Here is a 16,707-nt window from a genome sequence, read left to right on the forward strand (position 1 = left end):
AGCGGGCGCAGCGGCGGAAAGCGCCGTAATTTTAAAACGTTGAAACTCTAGGTCCATGGGGTCCCAACGTGCACAAGTCTTTTGAAGAAATCGCGAAACGTCTGGTTGATGTAACTGGTGACCGAAGAGCTGGCGGCTTTCTCGCACAACGTATCAGCATTGCGATACAACGAGAAAATGCCGCCAGCATCCTTGGTACAATGGCTGAAAGTCCTATTTACAAGCTTTTATTTAGTTTCACCTGTCCCGTTATCTGCCGGTCTGTAATCAAATCTTGCTAGTAAAATTTCCCGGTTTCCGATGAAGCTGAAATTTCGCATACATATGTAAGTCGGGTGACAATGCAATATTATGGTACCATCGAGCTGATCTGCTGATGGAGACAGGAGGTGGCGATAGGAACTCTGTGATAAAACAACGCAATTTAATTGTGTTTGGGGTTTTTAGAATTAGCTCGATGAGTATTAGTCAAAAAAGGTACAGTCAGCGATAAAAGCTTGTAACAAAAATGTTTATTTTGCAAAAAACTTATTTATTTTTATGTTCATATCTGATGTACCAGTCGAATGCTGACTTCAAGTATTCTTACATGTTTCATCTAACGTGATTTATAATAATTATAATTTATAAGAGTCATAACAATGATATTTTGATGTTTATATAATTTATCGTTTATGATAAGCATAGTCTACATGTGTTCACTAACAAATATATTAGTATACATCAATATACATTTATCATTTTCATTTTGAAATTGTTGCCAAGTGTTGGATGCCATTGAAATATACATTGAAATACCTACTTATACAGACAATAAACTTAAGTCTAGTCAACAAGATCCCCCCCGAGTTGTCCCCGGCGCAAAGGTATCCATAACGCTATCCGCATTGCCACGTTAAATGGCGATGGATAACCTTTGCACCAGGTACGAACCCGCGCGGGCGTCAGACCCCCTTTCCCTCATTCGACGTCCCGACGTCCGACGTCTTATACAGGGTATTTATTTAGTCACCTGCAATTATTTAAGGGGTAAATATATATGTCATACTGAGCAATTTTTACTATGGGGCTAACCCCGAAATCGCAAATAAAAATTGTCTGTTTCATACATTTTGGACGTCTGACCTTGATATTTTCTATGGGAGAATTTTTTTTTCGCGATTTCGGGATTGGTCCCATAGTAAAAGTTGCTCAATGTGACGTATATTCCTACACAGTCCCCTTTCGTCTTAGTTATACCATACTTTCTTACTACAAATGACTTTGGTAAAGTTTCAGTTTACAACCACTTATTCTTGGATTCGATTAAAATAGCTGGTTTAATTAACAACTTTGATACCTACTTTTGACATTTTATTTTACCATTTCACCTTATCTAGTCAGAGATTTGATCAAATTGCTTAACTGGAGAGTAAAATGTTGTATACCGTACTTGCTTTCATCATTTCACTAAACCAGTTCCTCTGAATTTAATCAAATCACCATATACATACCATCTTCCAGTTGAGACTTTATCATTTCACTAAACTTGTTTAGCGAAATGATAAAACTAGTTGACTTTTTGAGTTCGTTTTGTCAACTTAATGTCGTGGTTAGGGATTTTATCAATTTTTCTAAACAAATCTATTGAAATAAAAAAGCGAGTCGCGTTTATTAGCCGATTTAGTCTTTTCACTAAACAGAGTCAGTGATTTGGTCAAATGACAGATTTTTTCTAGGGAAATGATGATATGGATTCGCCATTTTAACATCCTGCATGATTTGATCATATCCCTTATAGATTTGTTCAAATCTCTGTTTTCATCATTTCCCTGCGACATATTATATACCCCTTGTTTTTTTTTCAGTTAATATCTAGGGTGTATCCCTGAGCTTAAATTAAGTACCTATCTTTCTCAAAGACACCGGTATGCTAATTAACTCCATTTCGGAGAAAATCAATAATTATGTTTTATCTTATAAGGCCCTTACGAGTGTGTACACTTGCCTTAGGGCCTGTTTACATATTGATTAGTGTTTAGTACGAGTTAATACATTTGCTGCTAAACGTAAGTACTATCTCGGACGATCGATGTTCGAAATGACATTGATATGTCACAGTTGTCAATTGTTTGGTTGAGTAAAATGTAATGCCCGTGTTACAACAACGCTATAAAACACCCATGACTCAGGAACAAATATCTATACTCATCACACAAATAAATGCTCTTACCAGGGAATCAAGGACCATCGGCTTCATATGCAGTCCCTACCCACTAGGCCAGGCTGGTTGACAAATTTTGTGTTATTTCTAAACGGAAATTATCACATGTCAAATAAACCACTCAAGGGTAACCAAAACTGGTCCTTTTGAATACAATTTTCACACTCCTTTCATCAACGGCCTGTCAACTCGCCTATTTTCTAACACCGAGTTAATGAGTCATTAACATGTCAACACCTCGGCGGTGAATATACTAAATACACTTGTTAGATAAAAGAAAGCTGTTAAATAATAAGTCTCTGTTTTGACCGTCAGCATAAAAAGTAGTGGATCAAACAACGCGTCAAAATTATCTACCATTCTTAAGAGGAAAGGGGACGGCCTTCTCCATACAAACCTAGTCCCCGTTTTCTTCTCTGGATATTGACATTATAGAAAGTATTTTTACATAATTTGATGCATATGAACAATGGCTGTGCGCCCTTACGTTGTTTTTTTCGATTTTTGGATTATTGTAAAAATTTTGAAAAACTTTTGTCATACAAATTTTTCAATGCTCCTAACTCTTATATTAATTAAAAATTCGAAAAAAATCACACGTATGGTTATGGCTGTGGTAGATTTACAACAAATTGTGTCCAAATATTTTTAATATTAACGTTCTTCAGAGAGGAAAATGAGGATGGTCGTCCACAGGATACGTTTGTATGACCGATTGTAACTGGTTGGCGATTGGCTCTAGTCACACCTGATGGAAAGTGAAGACAGTTTAAAACTTTGCTGTCTGTCGATAAGCACCATCAGTTTCAAATTTGCATGGACAATTTATGAATGATTTCATTCATGCAGGAACACACCTTTAAAATCTGTTTTCCCATTCTGTATATTTATAATCCATCTTTAGCTACTACGGTCACGTTACGCGCAAGGAAGACGACGCGATGGAGAGGCTGGTTGTTCAGGGCAGAGTGGATGGCACAAGACCCAGATTGCGGCCCTCAATGCGATGGACCAACCAAGTGAAAGCTCTCACCGGGTCTCCTCTGAATCTGTGCGCGCGGCAGGCAATAAATAGAGAAGCATGGCGGGAAACAGCGAAAAAAGCCGTACAACGACCGCAATGACCACGACTACTCTGACAAGAGTATACGACTAAGAAGAGAAGAGATATTTATAAACATATACAGAATTTCTTTTTAACTTTACAACGTTACTCTAGCTGTAAAACTGAAGTTCAAAAATTTTTTTTCCAAAGAAGTGATGTCCAGTGCTTTAAAAACGCAAAAATAAATGAAAGACTCACCTGTTCCGTATTTCAAGTCCGTTCACAATTAGCTCACAATCACAACTGCAGCGACATCCCAAATGAATGAAGGAATCCTCTGATTCACACTTTCATGAGCAAACTGACAAAAATGCAACCACTCACTGTTTAGTCATTTTGGTAAGCTCTAACATAATTTTTTCCACTCTCCAAGCAAATATATACTTTATTGCCTACCACTTATAGTTCACTTTCGAATGAATTTTTAAATCAAGCTGATTGATCCACATCATCCACAAAAAACGTGCGGTTTGTTTATTATACGTGCACGTTTTATAATATTTAGCAGCTTTATGCTTTGACAGGTGTTTTTTTTTTAGTTTGAAAAGTTATTTATAATGTTAACGCGATTCGTTCGGTCGATCGGAAGTTTTCGGTAAAAATAAACGGCGCGTGGCGCGCGCGCAGCGGCAGCTAGTGATGTAACGGTTAATATCGATGTTGTTATAATCGACCACGTACCGTAAAATATGCCTATTTTGCTCCAAAATTATTATATTGTTGTATGTTGACACACATTTAGCTGCTTTGAAGTAGACCATTACACATATCAGGTTGTAACACTTAAACTTGTCATATAGTTTTAATATATAAAACTGTTAAACGACGCTTACCACTGGTTTTGACGCTAGGTAATGTGTAACAAAGGTAGTCCATAATACGCAAAAGCAAATAAATAGGGGCAAATTTAATTCCCATATGAGTCAAACCGCCAAAAAGATGACAGATCAAATGATAAACGTCATTGAGTTCCTCTACATAAATGTACCTACTACTAGGAGATCAGAAATCCGTCAAGTTTCACAGATCTTGAAGTATTATATTCCAAAAAATCGCTAATAATCATTCAAAATCGGAAAAACAGATTTAGATATAAATGTATATACATATTAAACATGGATTACATTGAACACACGACCACACTCCTTACTACGTTCTTTAAACCCGATATTTATGGTTTTCGTGCTCAAACTGTAACACATAAATTACCTTTATCCGTAAATTATTTGGTATGTTATTCGCTTTTTTTAATATCTTCTTTGGTCAAAGTCTGCAACTTGTCTCTCTTAATATTTATCCCAAGAAAAACGTAAATGTGAAATGAGAGCCAACTTGAATATTAAGAATATATGTCCTTGTTGACTCGCTGACAAAATAATTGAGACCTATATGGATGCGAAGTTCTGTGCAGTGTAGAAAATCCTGAAATTATAAAGGGTTGACTTGGCTAGTTTTTACCAACAAACCAAATTTTAGAAAAGTAAAAGACAAATATATACGTAAAAACTTGACATAAAGCGAACGAGGCGAGTAAAGAACGAGTGACGAATACATAATGCTACAAAATAAGAAATAAACGAAAAAATTATGAGACGAGCGATGCTAATACCAATTATTTCTGAACCAGGTGTAATATAAATCTTAAAACCATTGAAATTTACTCGATATCTCTATCGACACCGTCCCCTCCTTAGCCGTTGCCATCGGCGCCAGCGCAATATATCAAACGCCAACTATCTCCAACGGAGTAAATATGTTCATTGAAACGACATGTCGTTCGCTGTCATTCTGGGAATGCCTGGGTATTATTATTGTACGGTTATATTTAGAAGGTATTTCCGTTTCCTGTAAACTTCCGGTTCGCTTGTGATTCAAAGTGTAAGGTTGAGTCATAAACTCATGAGTACGGTTGAGTTCACAAACAATGTACAGTCAAGTGTAAAAATATGGGTGTTCACATCTTACTCAAAAATATGTCCCATAGCATCTTATTCCAGTGTAGTAAGAGCGTAGTACCATATTTATGAGACGATTCTCCCGATACATATTTTTACAGCTGACTGTACAAGCCAACATTCTAAAAATATATTTACAGTACATATGGGGCTACTTTATAGCACTAGTGCGAGAAGTAGCATATTACGTTACTATGTCGAACATTTAAAGGGCCATATGTACTGTAAAACGTTGTACGATACATGTGCGAATAGGTAATTCGCAACTCGTGTCGATTTAAAACACTCCCTTCGGTCGTGTTTTAATTTATCGCCACTCGTTTCGAATTTCCTATTTTTCGCACTTGTATCGTAATGTACTATTACACGCCCCTATTGTCATTGTCTTAGAGGCGTGTTCATATATTTGACACGTTGGCTTGCAACTGATGTTGTGAGATTCACAGAACTCAATTGTTCTTACTGCAACATAATTTAGTGGTCATTTGTGAGCGGTACGGCGTATTACGTCTGCAGATGTGAAAGTTACAAAAAAATTCATGAAAAGGTTCTCATTTTAAAAAGGAATGTATTTATAGGTATTTAAAGTATCGGCAACGCGCATGTCACACCACTGGAGTTGCAGGCGTCCATCAGGCGGGTCGTATGCTTGTCTGCCATCAAGGTGGTATAAAAAAATACATAAAATTTTTAGAAATGTAAAATTTTCTACCCTATAAATAATAATTAGGTTTTCAAAAATATTATTTTCATATGGTACTTTGGCAATTTCAGAAATTCCAACAGAACATCTGTAGCTACATCCATACTTTAGTGGATATAATACGGCCATTAAAGGTGCTCACAAATATCTGGACACTCCTCTATTTTCAAGGCGTTAGAGAGCGTATTCAGATATTTTTATTCCGGATTCAAAAAGCTATTTTTCCCTCTTAACTGTTAAATTGAGTGGGTTACTGGGTTCCGCTTGGTAACATAATTTCTAATGTTACCTTACCCATTAATGATGAATTGGAATTGACTTACCGGACGGCGCAAGATGGACTGGCGTCTTCGTGAAAAGTTGGCCTATCGCAGACTCAATACTCAATATTTTATTGTAAATTCACAAAGTGGTTGTACAGGTGGTAATCTTATAAGCTAGGTCTTTGTGAACCCTGTTGGGCACTGCAATATTATTATTTACAATTCCAAGGAGAGAAGTTTGTGATTAAGTATCGTATAAACACGACCGGTCTGGCCTAGTGGATTGTGACCCTGCCTACGAAGCCGATGGTCCCGGGTTTAAATCCTGGTAAGGGCATTTATTCGTGTGATGAGCATGGATATTTGTTCCTGAGTCATGGGTGTTTTCTATGTATTTAAGTATTTATAAATATTTATATATTATATATATCGTTGTCTAAGTACCCTCAACACAAGCCTTATTGAGCTTACTGTGGGACTTATTCAATTTGTGTAATAATGTCCTATAATATTTATTTATTTTATTTATAAACAATAATAATTAGCAAATATACCTATGATATAATAAAAATCACTCGCGGTCTTGTAATATAGTTTTCATTTCTCATGCTCTGAAATTAGGTCATTGTTGTTCTATGAAGTGTGCAGAAAGTGATGCGTTTCTGCACTAGAGCATTTTACATTTCAAGTAGGTTTGTTAGAAATTGTTTTAAAATAAGCAATTAAAGTTTGATTTGAAATAGATTTGTTGGACGATTTCCATTTTACAAGTTTTTATTAGGGTTCCGTAGCCAAATGGCATAAAACGGAACCCTTATAGTTTCGCCATGTCCGTCTGTCTGTCTGTCTGTCCGAGGCTTTGCTCCGTGGTCGTTAGTGCTAGAAAGCTGAAATTTGGCATGGATGTATAAATCAATAAAGCCGACAAAGTCGTACAATAAAATCTAAAAATTTAATTTTTTTTAGGGTACCTCCCCTACACGTAAAGTGGGGGTGAATTTTTTTTTCGCTTCAACCCTAGAGTGTGGGGTATCGTTGGAAAGGTCTTTTAAAACTAATAGGGGTTTTCAAGGAACATTTTTTGATAAAGTGAATATATTCGGAGATAATCGCTCCGAAAGAAAAAAAAATGTGTCCCCCCCCTCTAACTTTTGAACCATAGGTCCAAAAAATATGAAAAAAATCGTGGAAGTAGAGCTTAAGAAAGACATTAAATGAAAACTATAGCGGACATGATCAGTTTAGCTGTTTTTGAGTTATCGCAAAAAGTAGCTTAGCTTAGCAGAGTTTATTTTTAATGCACGTGTATTTTACTTTCCTCGTAGTCGAAATGAAAAGTAGACTCAAGTGAAAGGCACCATTTCATCCCTTGTTTAACAATCTACCATTACCGTCCTTCAGATGATGATGATTCCAGAAATAATATCTGGGAGACCGAGCTTTAATCGGAAAACATATAAAAACTTAAAAATGTGCGCGCTTTCCCAGAGAAGACCTAGCTAGATCAATTTTTCGCCCCCGCAAACCCCCATATAGCAAAATTCATCGTTAGAACAGTTTCAGAGATCCCCGAAATATATATACATACAGAATTGCTCCTTTTAAAGGTATAAGATTTTAAATAATTAATAGAATCAGGCGTTACTTTGCGGAAATCCATGCTAATTAAAACAAGAAATATTACTTTGCTAATCCGCGAGAAAATAACGTGTTAGTCAATCAGTGCTAACCCGTTATACTTATTTGCGTATTTTTACATGCAATTAATGTTCCCACCCTCCCACCGCAAAAATAAATACGCAAATAAATATAACAACCCACCACCAAAAGTACAAAACTCGACACGTGTTTCGCCTCTCTACGAGGCATCCTCAGGATGTCAGTTGTCGGGTGTCAGACCGTCAACATCTCCAGCATCTCCTGAGGATGCCTCGTAGAGAGGCGAAACACGTGTCGAGTTTTGTACTTTTGGTGGTGGGTTGTTATATTTATTTGCGTATTTATTTTTGCGGTGGGAGGGTGGGAACATTAATTGCATGTAAAAATACGCAAATAAGTATAACGGGTTAGCACTGATTGACTAACACGTTATTTTCTCGCGGATTAGCAAAGTAATATTTCTTGTTTTAATTTTTTTTAAGTATAAGATTTTAAGGCTTAAAGGTAAAGAAGTATACAAGAATATAAAAGCCCAACATAATGGATTGTATTCAAAGTAAATATACAACTGTAATTAAATTCTAGCATCGTCCAGTTTACGCGCGACATCTGAGGAATCAAAAGTAAGTCCCGTGAGCAGTATCCATGCGCAGTGCGACCCTGCTCCCCAGCCCCTGAATCCTCGGACCTCATGCACAAGCGGTAGTTAATATATTATTAACATGTGGGCTGCGATATAGAAACACTATAGTTATCATATCAAGTACCGTGACTTTTCTCAATATTGCCTACAAACCTAAAAAAATCTCAACTAAACTGTCTATATTTAATTCCTTGTAAGGTTCATTGGGGCTTCGAAAACATTACAATAAATTGCAAATCTGCTAAACTAGATTCACTTTCTACTCTAGCAACAGTGAACAATATGTGTATAAAACTTTCCAATCTGTCGCTTGCCATAAAGACGCCTTATCAGGTTATTCGTATAAATATACAAGTATATCTCGTCTTTACGGCAAGCGACAAAGTGGGACGTTGCCGGCCGCGGTCACATATGCTGTAGTAAGCGCTATGGTAACTTGGGTCTTGCCAAAATATGACATATTTATGAGTTAGCAGATATTAGCTATTTTCAGTTGCCCCAATGAGTTGCGGAGAAAGGCGACCAAAATTAGGAGTTAAATATACTTAAACAGCTGTTGGTAAAGCAAGCAACGTTGAGAATCTTTACAGTACCTAAACACACTAAATACTCAAACAGATTCTTATTTCTCTTGCAGTTACTTGGTTACTTCGAAGCGCTCTTAAGATATGCGACGAGATCTGCTATATCTGCTGGCTTTTTAAGCCCCGCGAACACCATCTTTGTGCCAGGGACGTATTTCTTTGGGTTAGCAAGGTATTCACTCAACGCTGCGTCGTTCCACGTAACTCCTTTATTCTTCATAGCGTCCGAGTAGCTGAACCCAGCAGCGGTGCCAGACTTACGGCCGAAGAGCCCGTTCAGATTAGGCCCGACTTTGTGCTTCCCTCCTGCCTCTATGGAATGGCATTGTGCGCAACTTTTGACAAACAGCTTTTTTCCATTGTCGGTGCTCATATTTTACATTTAGGTTTCTGCGTTGATAAAAAAACTAGCTATGGATTTTTTATCGTGGGAGATTGAGGCGATGAAAACGGAGCTTGATTTTTTTTGACGTTTTTGACATTGCATGACAATTACTACTTTTTGTTTGTTTTTAGACATAGGGACTCTTTTTAGTTTCGTTGCATCACGTTTCGCAATCTTTTTTGACACGTTTTGAAACCATATATAAGTTTTAATAAAATGTAAAAAAAAATATTTTTCCAATAAGATTTATTTGGGAAACATTTTCCATCAAGTTGCCTTTACTCTATAGGATTTAAATGGCATCATTTATTTGCGAGATGTTGAACTGACATTATTTGTTTTTGAGAGATTATGGTTCGTGCAGAAAGAGAAGTCATAGAATACTCTTCTCATTCCGCACCTTTTCCGCACAGACTCTACACAAACGCCATTTTAAAATGCATAAATAACTTCTTATAGGGACCGTGCGCGTTGGAGGGTCTGCCATCTTGTGGCCTGAATCGGAACCATAAACATGCACATGTACACGTCACGTGTTTTTTGTGCATAGTAGGTTCTGCCATCTTGTGGGCTACATCGGAACAAAAAACATCACATTTACGCCTCGCGCCTAAAATCTGACGGCTCCTGTGCTGTCTCCTACAGTTCATGCACGCTCCCTATTCAACGCATAAATATTTTTCTATAGAGTATCTTATCTATAAATACTGAAATAATGTGCATTATTAGCATTTAGTAATTCAATACGACCTGAGATTATTCCTCTTTTGAGATATCCCGTCCCTCGAGAGTCTGAGATAAACTTAAGGAGAGGCTGTGCGGAAAGAGAAGAATCGTAGAATAAGTTCTATGACTCTTCTCTTTCCGTATAGACTATACACACCAAAGAGTATAGTACCGTGTACCGTGGGGACCTTATACATCTCCTAATTTAATGTATTAACCGTGGAGACTATACGTCTGTAATATTGTATCATATACTTGACTTTGATTACATACTAGTTATGTATTCTGTAGCATTCGTTTATAAGACTGCTAGCTTAACAGAACCTCCAAATCTTATTATTAATACTCTAACATTGGGGACCTTTTACATTCCCAGATTTAATATATTTTTAACCATAGAGTAGAGACTATACATCTCTATTGTATTGTAGTAATTATTTATTTTAAGATTATTATAATGTAATGTTTACCTGTTATTAGCTGTTGTATTTATAAATGTTTTTATGTATTTATCATGTCACTATATGATGTAACTATAAATGTTGGATTGACTTGTAAAAAAGCCTTTGTGGAATACTTACAGTTTTTTTTTGTATTTTTGAGTTAATATATGTATGATACAAACTTGTGACCTCAATAAAATATTTTTTAAACGGGTTTATCACGTCTGCCAATCACAAAAGTTAGAGAGAGGCGTATAAATAATTAAACCTAATAAATAATCAAATCGTTTACTCAATTTAGGCACACATTTTACAATTTCGTATTCAAAAATTCTTTCAGATCTAAAATATTTTGACCAAGCAATTTCATGACTAAAAAAAATGGCAGCACAAATGTAAGGATCGTGTCATTTACGAAGACGCGTGGCTTGTTATGTATTGTAATGTTATTTAGACGAAAGAGGAGGACCCGTCCGAAATCGCCTTTCCATGCAAACGTAGTCCTCATTTTCCTCCCTAGATATAGACATTATTGAAAATATTTTAACACAGCTATAGGGACCGTGCTCGTTGGAGCCGTTGGAGGGTCTGCCATCTTGTGGCCTGAATCGGAACCATAAACATGTACATTTACACGTCACGCGTTTTCTTGTGCATAGTAGGTTCTGCCATCTTGTGGGCTACATCGAAACAATAAACATCACATTTACGCCTCGCGCCAAAAATATGTCGGCCCCTGTGCTGCCTCCTACAGTTCATGCACGCTCCCTATCGGTCATACGTTTGATTTTTTTCGAATTTTTAAATTATTATAAGCGTTAGGAGCATTTAAAAATTTGTATGAAATCACTTTTTCTCTTCATCTATACAATTATCAAAAATCGAAAAAAGTCAAACGTCCCCTACAGTTAATATACACATAATTATACAAAAATATTTTCCATAATGTCAATATCCAGATAGGAAGATAGGAACTACGTTTGTATGAAGAAACCCCTTTCGTCATAAAGGTTAGATCTGACAAATCTGCGCGTCAACGTCGATGACACGAAGTATAACACAGAAGACAATTAGAATAGGGAGCGTGCATGAACTGTAGGAGGCAGCACAGGAGCAGTCAGACTTTTGGCACGAGGTGTAAATGTGATGTTTATTGTTCCGACACAAGATGGCAGACCCTCCAACGCGCACGGTCCCTATACTGAATTTCGCACCTGTTTTAGTAACGAAAATGAAAAAGGAATAACATATTATAGCGTTGATTTACAATAATAACTGAATATATTGCAGCAAGCTCGGTTCTCGATACAAACGTAGTTACGCTCTCATTTTATAACGACTAGCTAGATTGCTCCGAAACTTTGTACTTACAATAGGATAAAGTATATCTATGCTTGTAATTAGTTTAAGTAGCTTTAGATACTATGGTTAAAAAAATACAGCGATTAAGTATTTTCCAACTTGACTTGACAATAGATGTCCCGACGAACGAAAAGTCTAGCTTGTAATATTAATTGTAAATTGTTGAGAAAAACAATTCTCGTCAGTCGCTACACTTGAGACATCTAGTGTCAAAGCATAGCAATATTTACTTGTTGAACCAGGAATGTACGGCACTATGTCACTGTCAGGTGAAAATTGTCACCATGGTGAAAACCCGGTAACAAAACCTCACGAATTTGCAACTGAGCCTTTACTTGGACATTTTCCTAAAGTAAGCCATCAAGTCCTCTCGTTCCTGCGGTTTCTTGAGCCCCACGAACAGCATCTTGGTGCCGGGGACGTCTCTCCTGGGGTCTTCTATAAACCTGTTCAGGGTCTCCTCGTCCCAAGTATATGCCTTTTTCACAATAGCGTCGGAGTATGCGAAGCCTGACAGAAAATTATAATGTGAAAATAGGAAAATATTTGGGGATAATCTCTACATAGATAGACCTAGCCCCAAATTAAAATTTGCCACACCCTAGTAGGGTCCATGTATGTACTGGTAAATTAAATGAACATCCTGTAAATACCATGGTTGCAAGAAATAAATGAAAAATGAAAAAAAAATGAAAATGATTAAACAATATAACATTAAAGATTAGAGGAGATGTGGAATCATCTTTTGGACCCGGGTACGTCCTTAAACTACGTCTAAAAGAGAGGTATGGGCATTGTGAATGTTATCTCGCTTTGTGTGGCAGGGCACAGCACAGCGGATGTTATTCCAGATCTAGAGCAGAGCCCAACTGGGGAAGTACCTCCACCTTACAGAAAACCGCAGCTAAATAACACTAGACCCTACTCATAGTGTTGTGTTCCTGCCGGTGAGTAAGGTTGCCAGAGCTCAACGGGGAGGGGGGTTTAGGGTCGGCAACGCGCATGTAACTCCTCTAGAGTTGCAGGCATACATATGCTACGGAAACTGCTTACGATCAGGCGGGCCGTATGCTTGTTTGCCACCAATGTAGTATAAAAAAACAACTGATACCGTAAGTTGTCCTCTCCGGTGAACTATACATATAGTCAATGATATTGGCTGATTCCCGCCCGTCTTAGAGTTGCTAAGAACTCGACTCTTCTAAGTCTAAATCTGAAGATCTCCAGTCGTTATTACGCGTCTCTGCGCTTAACAAACTTCCAAGTCTTTTAGGTCCCGAGTCGAGTCATTTATTGAGATTGAAAGTGCAACTTAATAAGCTTTTGGCAAAAATATCATTTTTGGTACAAGCTTTTATCGCTGACTGTACTTTTTTCCACAGGCATCTAATACTCATCGAGACAATCCTAAAAACCCCAAACACAATTCGTTTGCGTTGTTTTATCACAGAGTTCCTATGGCTACCTCCTGTCTCCATCATCAGATCAGCGTGATTGTACCATAATATTGCATTGTCACGCGACTTACATATGTATGCAAATTTCCAGCTTCATCGGAAACCGGGAAGTGGGTGAAATTTAACTTGCAAGATTTGTCCCATACATCTAACAGGGCATGTTATATAAAAAGGCTAGTCTTCGAATAAAATTTTATAGTTTTATCTACGGCTAACATAAAGGAAAATTGTCATTGTAGGGTTTCGTAGTCACCTAGTATAGAAACCCTTATAGTTTCGCCATGTCCGTCTGTCCGTCCGTCCGCCACTCTGCTCCGTGATCGTTAGTGCTAGAAAGCTGCAATTTGGCATGAACACATTAATTGTGCATGGCGACAGAACGGTAAAATAAAAACTACAAAATGATTTTTTTTAGGGTCCTCCCATAATACGAAAGGTTTTTTTTTTAACCCAATAGTGTGGGGTATCGCTGGATACGTCTTTCAAAACGAAAACGTTCATATTTTTGGAAATCTACAACTCCAAACCCACGGACAAACGGACTCCAAAAGAAAAAAATAAGTGTCCCCACCCCAATTTTTTAACTAAGGGTCCAAAAAATATGAAAAAAATCGTGAAACAAAAGCTTAATAAATACTTTCAATGCAAACTATAGCCAGTATGATCGGGCTAGTTATTTTTGAGTTGTTCAAAAAAAATCGTATCTTCAAAGACGTACAAAGCACTGCGAAGGTACTCCCTTAGTCCTTTATGTTTGTAATGTTCAGGATACTTAATAATAGCCCCCGTTTGGCCTGTTCTGACAGAATGGTAACTACGAAACCGTACACTGAGCATAACCCGACATGCTCTTGGATGATTTTTTTTTAATGATTTGTACCTATGAATTAAATGTGGAGACAATGCCTTTTAGAAAACTTTTGTACATAATTTAAGAGTTCTCTTTAAAGGGCTCACAAAAGACTTAGGTCTCGATAAGGACTCAAGTTTCGACTTAATAACTAGAGTCTGAACAGGTCGAGTCTTAAAGCAGAGGACTCAAAGGACTTGAGTCTTATCTTAACTATCACTAGCCCTTCTCTCATCTCAGTGGAGAGGCATCCTAACGCTAGGGTAAATATATACCAATAAGCTGGCAATACGCTCCTTTGCCACAATAAAATAAAGTGTGGACTGAACGAAGATGTAGTGACAAAAATTGAGAAAGGTATGTTGAGATGGTTTGGGCACGTGGAAAGAATGAGTGAAAGAAGGTTAACAAAGAGAGTGTATAAGGGAGAAGTAGAAGAAGGAGCTGGAAGGGGTAGACCTCGGTGGACTTTCTCTGATCAAATTGGTGAAATCCGGAAGAAAGGCCAGGTCAAGAGCAGCCTAGACCGACGAGCCTGTATGAGGAAGGTTATGAAAGTGAAGGAAGCGAAAGAGGTATGTCAGGATCGTAGCAAGTGGAAATCCGTGTTCTCTGTGTACCCCTCCGGTAAATAGGCGTATGTATGTAAAATAAATACCTTCAGATGTGCAGGACCTTTTTCCAAAAAATCCGAAAAGGTTGGGTCCCACTTTATGCTTTGCTCCCAACTCCATAGAGTGGCAAGGAGCGCATCGTGCTATGAAGAGTTTCTTCCCCACGCTCTCGCTCATATCCAACAGTCTTTTCGTTGATAAAACTACAAATTTATAATAGATTTTGTAAATTTAGGGTGAAAAGTGAGTAAACACCATGTTTTGGCGTTATAATTTGACAGTCATTGTCAACAGTTGTCAATCTTAGAAAAATTACGAAAGCAGTTACAGGCAGGTAGGTTTTATAGGTTTTAAATTAATAATCCTTAAGTTACTGTTCGGTCTCACCGATATAGCCCATCGGATTAGCAAGCTGAAGTGGCAATGGGCAGCCAATGGCCGTTTGGGTCGAAAATTGCTCGAGTGGAGACCACGGACTAGCAAGCGCAGTGTAGGACGTCCACCCACAAGATGGACCGACGACCTTATTAAGGTCGCCTCAAGACGCTGGATGTGGGTCGCTTCCAACCGGTACATGTGGAGTCTAAGGGGGAGACCTATGTTCAGCAGTGGACGTCTTATGGCTGAGATGATGATGAAGGTACTGTTACACGTGCTCTGCAATAGCATGCTAATAAGCGTGCTATTTGAGTATACTTTAGGGTCCCCAGCAAGCTCGGTTCTCCATAGAAACGTACTTACGTTCTCATTTTAAAACGACTAGCTAGATTGCTCTGAAACTTGGTACTTATAATAGGATAAGGTATACCTAGGGCTGTAATTAGTTTGTGTAGCCTCAGATACCATAGTTTAAAAAAATACAGCGAATTTAAGATTTTCATACAAAACTTGTTTTTGCTCTATGTTGTTTGTTTTATAAGGTGCAAGGTGGAGCAATATAAACTAGTTTCAGCCCTAGATATACCTCATGTCATTGTATGTGCAAAGTTTTATTACAATCCAACACGTAGTTTTAAACTGAGAACCAAACTCCGTTTGTATGGGGAGGTGAAATTCGACCGAGTTTGCCGGGGGCTCTTAATATGAGCAATTGAGCATATGCCCGGGAATCAGAAAAAACACGGTGTATAATAAGTTTTGGCAAAAACTTCATTTTTGGTGTAAGATTTTATCGCTGACTGTACTTTTCTATCCACAAACAGCTAGTGCTCATCGAGACAATTCTAAAAACACCAAACACAATTATTTTGTGTTGTTTTATCACAGAGTTCCTATGGCGCTGTTCCTGTCTCCATCATCAGATCAGCTTGGTGGTGCCATTACAATGCACTGTCATCCGACTTATATGTATGCAAATTTTCACCTTCATTGGAAGTCGGGAAGTGGGTCACATTTAACTTGCAAGATTTGACCCGTACAGACATACATAATCTTATACCTTTAAACGAGCAATTCTTGTATATATATATATATATATATATATCCGGGATGTCGGAAACGGCTCTAACGATTTTGCTGAAATTTGGTTTATGGGGGTTTTAGAGGGTAAAGAATCGATCTAGATTAGTCTTATGTTTGGGAAAACGCGTGTTTTCGAGTTTTCATGCGTTTTTCTTTCGTCGCAGAATACGGTCGCTAATTTCGTGTTGCCGGCCACTGTCCGTCTGGTCCAGCGGGTTAAGACGAGGACTGCTAAACGAGTGTTACGGGTTCGAATCTCGCCCTTGTCTGTCTAACTTCCCCCGACTGTCTAAC

General features: G+C 37.8%; 2 protein-coding genes across 2 annotated transcripts; both read right to left on the reverse strand.

Annotated features, from left to right (window-relative positions):
* Nucleotides 1–9,176: 9,176 nt before the first annotated feature.
* Nucleotides 9,177–9,488, reverse strand: LOC133530784 (cytochrome c-2-like). Its single transcript, XM_061868853.1, has one exon. The coding sequence runs from the start codon at nt 9,486–9,488 to the stop codon at nt 9,177–9,179; it is 312 nt and encodes a 103-aa protein (XP_061724837.1).
* A 1,453-nt stretch (nt 9,489–10,941) lies between these two features.
* On the reverse strand, nt 10,942–16,206 carry LOC133530665 (cytochrome c-like). The gene is made up of 2 exons (XM_061868679.1): nt 14,997–16,206; nt 10,942–12,541 (listed from the first exon to the last, which is right to left on the reverse strand). Exons 1-2 carry the CDS (start codon nt 15,127–15,129, stop codon nt 12,363–12,365), a joined length of 312 nt encoding a protein of 103 aa, XP_061724663.1. The 5' UTR covers nt 15,130–16,206; the 3' UTR covers nt 10,942–12,362.
* Nucleotides 16,207–16,707: the final 501 nt, after the last annotated feature.

Source organism: Cydia pomonella, chromosome 23 (genome assembly GCF_033807575.1).
Source record: "Cydia pomonella isolate Wapato2018A chromosome 23, ilCydPomo1, whole genome shotgun sequence".
In the NCBI taxonomy this organism is placed as follows: domain Eukaryota; kingdom Metazoa; phylum Arthropoda; class Insecta; order Lepidoptera; family Tortricidae; genus Cydia; species Cydia pomonella.